General features: G+C 50.0%; 1 protein-coding gene across 1 annotated transcript; it reads left to right on the forward strand.

Moving 5' to 3' along the window:
- The first annotated feature begins 5,280 nt into the window (after nucleotides 1-5,280).
- PRR23E (PRR23 family member E) lies at nucleotides 5,281-6,159 on the forward strand. The gene is given in 3 exon segments (XM_087431757.1): nucleotides 5,281-5,651; nucleotides 5,653-5,809; nucleotides 5,812-6,159. Coding segments are annotated over 3 exon segments (672 nt in total). The 5' UTR covers nucleotides 5,281-5,408; the 3' UTR covers nucleotides 6,084-6,159.
- The last annotated feature ends 4,578 nt before the right edge of the window (nucleotides 6,160-10,737 follow it).

Here is a 10,737-nt window from a genome sequence, read left to right on the forward strand (position 1 = left end):
GCCCAGGCTCTGGGAGAGGGCTGGCTCACAAGAGCGGTGGCATTTTGTATGGGATACAAAGGATTTGAATAAGGCATGTAAAATCTTGCCTTTATACAAGTTTTTGTATGTACACAAGCCGTATGGTGTTGTGACTAGAAGTATGGAAATTGGAGCAAGTAGCCTTGGTGCAAATTCTACACTCCTTACTGTGACATAGCCTCATCTGTAAAATGGGGGAAGTAACAGAGCCAGGGCCCATGTCGGCACCAATTCTAATAGAGTCCTAAGAGTGGCTGCTCCCGACCCTTTGGGAGGATCAGAGTTGACCTGTCTACATTTCGCTATGTTTACTGTAGCACTTCTCATGACCTTACAGAATTCATATTAACCTCATAAAAAAAAAAATGCAGCCCCACATTTCAAGCAATTAGATTTTCTGGATCCTGCTGGTTGTACTATGGTGGGTCTCACAGGGTGACATGAGGATTAAAACAGTCAGTACAGGTGAAGTGTTCAGAACAGAGCCTGGCACACAGTAAGCTCTCATTAAACACCAGAAATAATGGGGATTATTATGCATATGCCTAAATGATCGTACCCAACAGAGGACGCACATTCAGAATGTTTGAATTCTTGTTAAGGGACGGCCCTGATCCAGCTTCAGGTCAAAATCTGGATCAATCCCTGCTAAGCACATCACTGCTTCTGATTAAAAGTCTGCATAATACCCTCAAGGTCCGTCCTTGTTGTTGCAAATGGCACAATTTTGTCCTTTTTATGGCTGAGTAGTATCCCATTGTATGTATATACCACATCTTCTTCATCCATCCATCCACTGATAGGCACTAGGGTTGCTTCCAAGTCTTGGCTATTGTGTAAAATGCTGCGATGAATATAGGAGTGTTTATATCTTTTATATCCTTTTGAATTAGGGGATTATGCTAAGTAAAATAAGTCAGACAGAGAAAGACACATACCGTATGATTTCACTCATATGTGGAAGATAAACACAGAGATAAGGAGAACAGATTGGTGGTTATCAGAGGGGAAGGGGGCTGGGGGAGTGTGAAAGGGGAGAAGAAGCACCTATGTATCGTGAGGGACGGAAACTAGACTTTTGGTGGTGAACATGATGCAGTCTCTACAGAAGCTGAAATATAATAACGTACACCTGAAATTTACACAATGTTATAAACCAATGTGACTTCGACAAAATAATTTTTTAAAAGAGGTCTGCAAGGGTCCCACTGCTCCTGGATGGGGACACATACCTCGAGCCCCATGCACAAGGCCCTGGGAGGGGCAGCCACCAACCATGTGGCTCCATCTTCCTCCAAATGTGGCCGTGCTCAGACCTCTCTGGGGGACTCTGTGCCTTTGCATCTTCTGTTCCCTCTCCCTGCACCTCCCCCTCCCCCAACGCAGCTGAGGCCCATGGGACTCCGCTAAAAGCCACCTCCGCCTGGGATTCTCCCTGATCCCTCCACCCTATGAGGAGGTCATTCTCACACCCTGGTGACAACCCCGCCCCCTCTCGGGCTGGCCTTTAATTCAATTTAGTTATGCCTTCATTTCTCAGGTAAGCAGACAACCCAATCAAGCCACGCTTGATTGAGCTTACTCTTCTATGATTGCATCATAGGGACGCTGCCCACCTGACAGGATCTCCTCGGAGCCCAGCCCCACCCCGAAACTGTATATTCTATGAAAGGGCCTGTGGGAGCCGCAGCCCCGGGAGGGGCCGCCCGCCTGGTCCTCGTCCAGGACGTTCGCGCATCGTCGGGCGCAGGGGGCCTGACGTGGGGCTGCAGCCTCGCCTCGGGGCCCCGAGACCTCGTCACAGACCATTTCAGCGGCCACCGCCAAAGCCTCAAGTGTTCCAGGGACTTCGCTGGAAGGAGACATTGTAGGAAAACCAAGTGAGTATGTTGGATAAAGAACAAATTGAGCCGATCGGTGTGGGGTGCGGGAAGGTCGTCTTTGCTGGTGAAGAGTCCGCAGGCCTCACCCCCCCCCCCCCCACCCCGGTCATCTCCCCTCTCCTCCATCCCCACCCCTTCCCCTCTTACCCAGCAGTTAAGCGGGACTAGAAGCTTCCTCCCCACACCCGCACCCTACGAGACAGCTCCCTCCAAGCTGCCCCTCCCTCGCTGGAGCAGAGCCCGCCCCACCCCGCTCCCCGCGGATCTGCGCCTCCACCAAGGCAGCCTCGCGGCCTCGGCCTGGAGCTGGGGGCTGGGCCTCGGGGGCTGGTAGAGTCCAAGATCAAGGCGTCTCCCGGCAGATCTGCCCCGGAGCCCCCGGTCCTAAGAATGTCGCCCCCACGCCTACCCCAGGGGTTCTGGATCAAGTCAATCTGAAGTGCCCCCCGAGACGCAGCCAAGGTGTCTGGGTCCTAGAAGAGGAATTCGTGGGTGGGGGTTCGGATTTTCCGTTTCGTTAGTTACGGCCAATGGAACTCCCACACGGGAAACGATGTTGGCTCCTCCAACCCGGACCCCGTCCGTGCTTTTTCTCCATAGCCTTTGAAATACTAGCGTCGGGCTTTATTCTTGATCAAATTAGTGGTAAAAATCAAAGTTCTATTCCTTTCGAAATTTGACGTTTTAAAGGTATGAGTGAAGCGGGACTTTTTCACGAGATAAATGACCCGCATGGACTGACTCCGTGACGGACTGGCGGCGGCCCTCTCCCATTTTACTGATGAGTTCCTCCTTTTCCTGCTGTGGACTGGTAGCCACTTTCTATATTAGACATATTATTAGCTCTTTCTGCCATATGTTGGAAACATCTCCCCAATCTTGTGGTTTGTCTTTTGATTTTGAACATGTTATTTTTGTATTTTTAGTTTTTAACCAGATGTGTAGTTTTTAAAAAGCCAACTTTATCTCTTTATTTTCTGGCCCTGGTGTCATGCACAAATGACCTCCTTCATCATATAAGTTTCTGAGAAACCTGTAGGAACTTTTGAACGTTAATTTCTATAGAAGATGCGGTGACCCTGAGAGGGGCACACATGTCACAGCCCCCTAGTCCATGTATGGAAATGTATACTTACCTGGAGCTGAACTTATTTTCCATCTAGAGCCACTTGGGCTGTTGTGAAAAAGGGTTTCCTCCTCCGTGCCGGGGAGCCACAGTCACTTTGCCCTTCACAGCGCGTCCCCAGCCTCCTCAGGCCCCCTTTCCAGAAGTCACTCCTGCAGTGGGGCAGGGAGTGGAGTTGACTTTGCACCAAGGCCCTAGGAGGGTGGGTGGGCTGGTCCCCATCTGGCATTTTAGCTGGGCCCTCCTCCCACTGATTCCAGCTTGCATGGATGACACTCCAACCTTTCCTCTTGTCTCTGACTGTCACTCTGCATCCTTTATGTCCCTAAAGAAGATCCTGTCTGGGGCTGCTGCCCTCTCCCCCACGCCGGGCCCCCCACTCCATTCTTGGTCGGGAGGAGAGAGTTGCTTCCTCAGGCACATGTTCTGGGGACAGGGTAAGGCCAGCAGGCTCTGCCCCGAGCCCCTCCCAGCTCTCCCAGCCCTCAACATCAGGGCCCCACCAGGAGAGAGCACTGGTCTTCCCCTCTCGACTCTGTCCTGCAGCCTGGGCGCCGGGGAGGAGGAAGGCAGCTCTCCGACCTCAGGTCTCCTCAGTGACTCTTCCTCCTGCCTGGGTGGAGGACAGAAGGGATAAACTGGATCACACAGTACCACCCAGACCAACTCGGCCTCCCTCCCGACCCTCTCCAGTGTCCTGTCCCTGCGAAGGGCTCCTGGGGCCACCGGGTTGCTGGAGCCGGAACTGGAGCATCAGCCTGGACCCCTCCTCCCCTCCCCCTAGCATCCATCCAGCCGCCAGCTCTGTCACCCCGCCTCCCGAGCGGGTCTTGGACGAATGGGCCTTGGCAGGGCCCACTTCTCTCCCTCTGGCTTCCCTCGTCTGGCTCGCTCCAGCACCGCCGCCCCTCACTTGCTGTCACATCTTCCAGCTTATCTGCCTTCTCTGGGCCTGCCTCTCCCATCTGTGGTCCTCTCTCTGGTTTAGAGAGGCTTCTGGAGTATGAAACTGGTCGTACCACTTTTCTGTTTCAAAGTCTCAAACGTTTCCCACTGTCCTCAGTACATGATGTCCTGGCAGGCATTTACAGGGACCTTTGTGATCTGTCTCTGCCCCCGACCCCCCATGAACCCCTCCCTGCCCCAGCCTCGCACTGCGACGATCCTCTTTTCCAGAGTCCTCATCTGCTCTGGGCACTGCTCAGCTGCTGGCTCCCAGGGCTCTGCTGACAGGACGCCAGGAGGCCTGACAGGTTTCTTTCTCCTACAAGATCCTCTTGTTCAGCTGGCTGGTGCTTGCGGGGTGTTGCCAGTCAGCTGTGCTTCAACCTTCCTTTTGCTGCTGCTCGGGCCCCTCAGAACTCCAGGAGCCCGAGCACACCACCCTCTGTTCCTTGAGATGCTGGGGGCCGGGTGTGTCTCCTCCTACCACGGTCCCTTGGACATCTCTCTACTTTATGCCAAATCCTCGTCAAGCAGGTTATGCCGCTCCAGACAGCCAAAGCCACTACTGGGCACCGATTCTGATTTCAGAAACATCTCCAAGTTGCAGGGAAGTTCCTCTGAGGGACCCTTTTGTGAAGAAATACCTGGTACTGCTGGTGTGTCCTCCTGGCCGCTGGGCCCCTCAACCATCTCTTTATTTCTTTTACACCACTTCCTCGCAGTGCTGGATGTGGCTGCTGATTACGCTATTCAGAACATTCCTGTAGAAAACCAGGAATCAGGCCTCATGTTCACAGACACCGAACACTGCAGAGGAAGTTGTTCGGGGAAGATCCTGCCTTGTGGGGAGGTGGCGATGGAGGGATGGGGGACAAGGATGGAATTCTTCCGGAACTCTCTCAGCAGACCCCACTTCCTGGTGGTTTTCTGTGTATTTCTGACATTGCTATTCTCTTTACCAATCAATTTGGGGACTTTGCTTAATCTTTTAATTCTTACTCCACGCCAGGTATCCAGTGTGCTTGGCCACTGGTATTCTCCCGTCTTTGTTCTCTGTGACCTGCATAGAGTGGGGTCATGAGACAGAATTTGGAACTTCCGGTCTGATGTCCAAGATAAGGCCTCCTCTGGATGCCACACACCCCTCCTCCTGCACAGGGTCGCTTCCTGTTCCTGTGATGACACTCCCTCTCTCCTCATCCTCCCCAAGGTGCTTTGAACTTGGCTCTTCTATCTCCTCACCCCTAACTTTTCCTCTCCTCCAGTCCCCTCCAAACCCCTTCTCCCGGCCCCATCTCTAACCCTCTGTCTGCTCACTCCACGGATACCAAAGAGCCACCTGTGGGTGCCGTGTGGAATCAGCCCAGAGGGGACTGCGCTTGCAGGAGGTGTCTCGGCTTTGGGGAGCAGTCCTCATCTAAGATGCTTCTAAGATGCAACTGCATCTAAGGAACAAGCAGCACAGAACACCCTCCGCGCGTCCCAGATCTCAGAGGGAGCCCACTGTGACTCCAGCTGCCCCACAGCCCTGGGCACCTGCGGGCTCTGCCTGTGGCTCCTGTGCCTGTGTGGGAGCCCAGCCTGTAACCGACCCTGCCTGCCGGCCTGGCATGAGGACCCCCTGTGTCGTCCACTCCTGGACGGGGTGCCCAGTCCCTTGGACTCACACTTGGGCCGCCCTTTGGTCGTCATCTCTGGATGGGGCATCCCCCTCCAGCTGCCTCAGCACCTTCAGTCTGGCCTTCGGGTGTCTCCAGTTTTGATCCCCACGTGGGAAGCGAGCACGTGGCCACCTTGGCCTCCAGTGTATTTCCTTACTCCATGGGACCCCAGCCCGGTACTCCTCAGGCCCTCCAGCTCTGAGCAGGGACGCCCCCGGCCACTGTATCCAGGTGGGATGGCGGACTCCAGCCAGCTCAGCCCTCCCAGCTGCAGTGGGGGTGCCGTCCAGAGGAGCTTCTCACTTGAAGAGGCGCCAGGCCCCTCCATCAGAGTGGGCTCCCTGGTTCAGCATTTGGGCACCTGCGCCGTCCTCCAGCCCAGAGCTCCGCCCTCTGCCCCCTCCCCCCAGTGTGGACCCCCAGCCTAGTCCCCGATGCCCCCGCTAACCCTGGCCACCCTGCAGGGCCTGCCACTGCCTCTTAGAGCTCTGATGTGTCCTTGGGCGCCATCCACTCTAGCACTTAGGGACCTGTGGGATCCAGTGGGCGCTACTGTGCCCTCTGCCCAGAGGTTACATCATGATTTTAACGTGTGCTGAGTTATGTGATGCTAACTCCTCGGTTCACAGCACACGCACCCTGGGTCCGCACACGTGTGCTCTTTCCGCTCTTCACCCTAGTCACCGGCCCTCCTGTAACGCATAGAGGTAATGCATGCATTGTGTGTTTTTAAATGTAAATAAATGATATTGTGCTATCAATTGTATTTTTTCTTATTTTTTGTTCATTAGTATATTTCAAGACCTTGCCTTACCTGTATATGCATACAGTACAGTTCATTTGTCTTCAAATTTATCAGCATAAAGTTTTTCATACTATTTCCTACCATTTTTATTATCTGCTGTATCCCACTTTTCTTTCCTAATATTGTATATATTAATGGAAGAAAGGAAGAAAAGGAAATCTTACCACAGATTTGTCTGTTTTATCAGAACCTACTGTCGACTCACTGATTCTCTCTTGCATCTTCTCAAGTGTCTCCTCATGTCTTTATTTATTGTGAGCTTGTTGTTCGTTTTGTAATTTCTTAAAGATGACACTTAGTCAATTCATTTTTAGCCTTTATTCTTTTTTTTTAAAGGATTTTTTTTTTGAGGAACATTGGCTCTGAGCTAACATCTGTTGTCAATCTTCCTCCTTTTTTCCTTTTCTCTCCCCAAAGCCCCAGTAGATAGTTGTATGTCATAGTTGTACATCCTTCTAGTTGCTCTATGTGGGATGCCACCCCAGCATGGCTTGATGAGCGGTGCGTAAGTCTGCGCCCAGGATCCAAACTGGTGAACCTTGGGCTGTGGAAGTGGATCAAACAAACTTAACCACTATGCCACCGGGCTGGCCCCAGCCTTTATTCTTTTCTAATATAAATTTTTAATACTATAAATTTCCCTCTAAATATAATACTTTAAATGCATCCTACAGTAATGATAGGTGAATTTTTATTTTTGCATCTTTTTTTGTGTGTGAGGAAGATCAGACCTGTGCTAACATCTCCAATCCTCCTCTTTTTTTTTTTTTTTTTTTTTTTGCTGAGGAAGACTGGCCCTGGGCGAACATCCATGCCCATCTTCCTCTACTTTATATGGGACGCCACCACAGCATGGCTTGACAAGCGGTGAGTCGGTGCACGCCTGGGATCCGAACCGGCGAACCCCAGGCTGCCGCAGCGGAGCGCACACACTTAACTGCTTGCGCCACTGGGCCGGGCCCTATTTTTGTATCTTTTTAAACCATCGCCATTAAGAGAGAAATTAAGTACATTTTCTGTTTGTCTTCTTATTGCTGCAGACAAACCAGAATCATCTTTGTGGTTTTAAATGTCTCATGTGGATCTCCTTATAGTATTGCAATTACTGTTCCATTCACTATTGCTGTTGTAATAGACTACTAATTAAAGTGAGAACACTGCTTCTATAATACAGCTAGAACATTAACATGCAAGTTATTCAGTAATAATATCCATATGTTAATAGTATGTGCACTACCCTGAAAACTAGTTTCCTCAAGCAGCACTTTGAACAAAACTTGAATCTCTTAAGTAGCAGCATTTCTTATACTGATCCTGAAAGAGAAATCATTAAAAGCACATTTTAAAAGGAGTAAAAAAGGGCCGGCCCCGTGGCTTAGTGGTTAAGTACGCGCGCTCCGCTACTGGTGGCCCGGGTTCGGACCCCAGGCGCGCACCGACGCACCGCTTCTCCGGCCATGCTGAGGCCGTGTCCCACATACAGCAACTAGAAGGATGTGCAGCTATGACATACAACTATCTACTGGGGCTTTGGGGAGAAAAACAGGAGGTTTGGCAATAGATGTTAGCTCAGAGCCAGTCTTCCTCAGCAAAAAGACGAGCATTAGCACGGATGTTAGCTCAGGGCTGACCTTCCTCACAAAAAAAATAAAAATAAAAAAAGGAGTAAAAAGAAAAAATTTGCAAGTTTCTTGGTATAGTTTTGGAATTTGAAATAATTGATCTGGTAGAAGGTTGAAGTAACCTTGAAGAACCCACCTCAGTTCCCGGGATCTGAGGGTGTCTGGAAAATCCAGCCTATGGTGGGGTGTCAGTGCAGGCTTCTGGGGGTGTGTGGAGGGGAGGACCCCCAGTGAGGCGATCCTCAGCTGGAGGGGCCGGTGAGCGTGGCCTGAGAGGGAGGTGAGCCCTTCAGATGGGGAGCCACGTGCACTGGGCCTTTGTTCACTCTGTTCAGTCCTCGGCCTGGGAAGCAGTTTCTTCCTCAAGAATGGAAATCATCCCCTCTTGCTCTTCATAGCTTCCCTCTAGGCGCTGTGTTCCGGATGGCGCTTTCTCTCAGCAGGGCACGTGTGTGCCTTTCACTCAGACCAAGGCCTCTCCTGGACTGTGAAGGTGCCTTTCTCTTTTGACACTGATTGCAAAGGTCTGGACAAATCTGAGAGACTGCGGATGACAGGTGCACAGGTGCCTGGCACCCAGGAGGTCGTAGAGGGTGGGGGTGGCCTCAGGTGGCTGGGCTCCTCATCCATCGCCTCCCACAGGGTCCCAAGGACTAGCCCAGACCAAGTTGGGGAGCCCCTCTGTGTTGCTAAAGTCCACCATAGGCCTGGCTCCACCAGGCACAACAAAGCACAGAGAACCACAAACGTCACCTGTCAGCTGGGACAGGACCTGCAGCAGAGCCGCTTGGCAGGGAGGATGGGGACGGCACAGCACTTGATCCTCCCACTGCTGTGCAGTGCTCTGGCTCCTTCTCTCTCTGTTTTCACATTTGTGTTTGAAGAATTATCAATGGTAAGGAGTAACAGGAAGAATGGATCCCCATATACCCTCAATCTGGATACAATTGCTACTATTTTGCAACATTTGTTTCATTTCTCTGTTTCTATTCACACACAGAAATATACTTACAAATGGTATAACCTGTATCTCTAATCTATTCATCTGTCTTTGTGTATCATCTCCCTATCAACCTGTTAAACCATTTCAAAGTAAATTACAGATGTCTGACATTTCCTTGTGCATCTCTAAAAAATAAAGGCATTCTCCTACATTACCATTTATCATTATCATACCTCACAAATGAACAATCTCCTAATGTCTAATATTCAGAACATATTTAAATATTCCCAGTTGCCCTAACAATATATTTTATAGCTGTTTTTTTAGGGGGTTCTAGGATAGATCATATGGTCTTTTGCATATCCTATTTTGTGAAGTGACTATTCCAGACTTTTCCCCACTTTTTCCCTTTGGTTAGGGCTGTGTTGTGTGCATGTGTGTGTGTTTTAAAAAAGTTCTTTATGTATTCTATAGATAAGTCTTTTGTCAGATACAAGAATTGCTTATATCTTCTTTGTGGCTTTCTTTTTTAGTTTTTAAAAGGTATCTGTTGTTTAACAGATGTTCTTAATTTTATGGAAGTCCAATTTATCAGTATTTTCTCTTTTGATTACTGCTTTGGAAACCTGTTTAATAATTCTTTGTCTACTCCAAGGTCATAAGCATATTCTCATATGCTTTTGTCTTGGAGGTTTATTGTGTTACCTTTCATGTTTAGGTCTATGATCCATCTCAAAATAATTTTTGAAATGTGTTGACTGTTGGCTTTTGGCACTGGATATAGTGTATTTTAGTAAATATTTTTGTGTACTTTTAAGAAATATTCTTCAGTTGTTGGACATAATATCCCACACAGGCATACCTCGGAGACATAGTCTGTTCCAGACCACTGAAATAAAGTGAATATCACAATAAAGCAAGTCATATGAACTTTTTCATTTCCCAGGGCACATAAAAATTTTGTTTACACTATACTGTAGTCTATTAAGTGTGCAATAGCATTATGTCTAAAAAACAATGTACATACCTTAATTAAAAAATACTTTATTGCTAAAAAATGTTGACCATCACTTGAGCCTTCTGCGAGTCATGATCTTTTTGTTGGCGGGTCTTGTAAAAAACACAATATCTGCGAAGTGCAGATATTGGCAGGTGGTCTATTCGTTACTGCCTATTCTGCAGGGCTGAGGATCTCCTAGCGCCCAGTGCCTGGCCAGGGGGTCAGCTTCCCCAGCTCAGCCTTACGGCACCAGCCTGCGAGTCTCGCAGCGTCAGCCCTGCCTGGATGTGGGTCAGGGTCCAGGGTCCAGCGCACTTAGCCGAGCCTCATATCTGGCCCCCTCTTCCTCTTCTTCTTTATCGTTGCTCAAATCCTTAGCCCCATCGCCACCGCCCCTCCCAGATGCAAAGCCCCCCACAGTGCTCTGGCCACACTATGGGGTCACCCTGTGGACAGACAGGAATCTACTGCACATGTGGCCCCCTCCGTGGACCCTGCCTGGGGTCCTGAGTGCACTCCTTGCTGAACTGGGGCTCCAGCCACGTCCTGAGAAAGTCCAAAATACCTGTGGGCACCACTCTCAGCAGGAAGTCAGGACACTCCGGGTTACAATGAGCTATCCTTGTAGACAAAATGTGATTCTGCCTAACCGTTTTGTTGCAGCGGCGATACTACAAACGTCCGGCCACCACATCCGGAGACTGCCCGTAGGGCTCGGACTTTGAAACTCA

This window comes from Ceratotherium simum, chromosome 5 (genome assembly GCF_057802395.1).
Source record: "Ceratotherium simum simum isolate JZ-2026a chromosome 5, ASM5780239v1, whole genome shotgun sequence".
In the NCBI taxonomy this organism is placed as follows: Eukaryota; Metazoa; Chordata; class Mammalia; order Perissodactyla; family Rhinocerotidae; genus Ceratotherium; species Ceratotherium simum.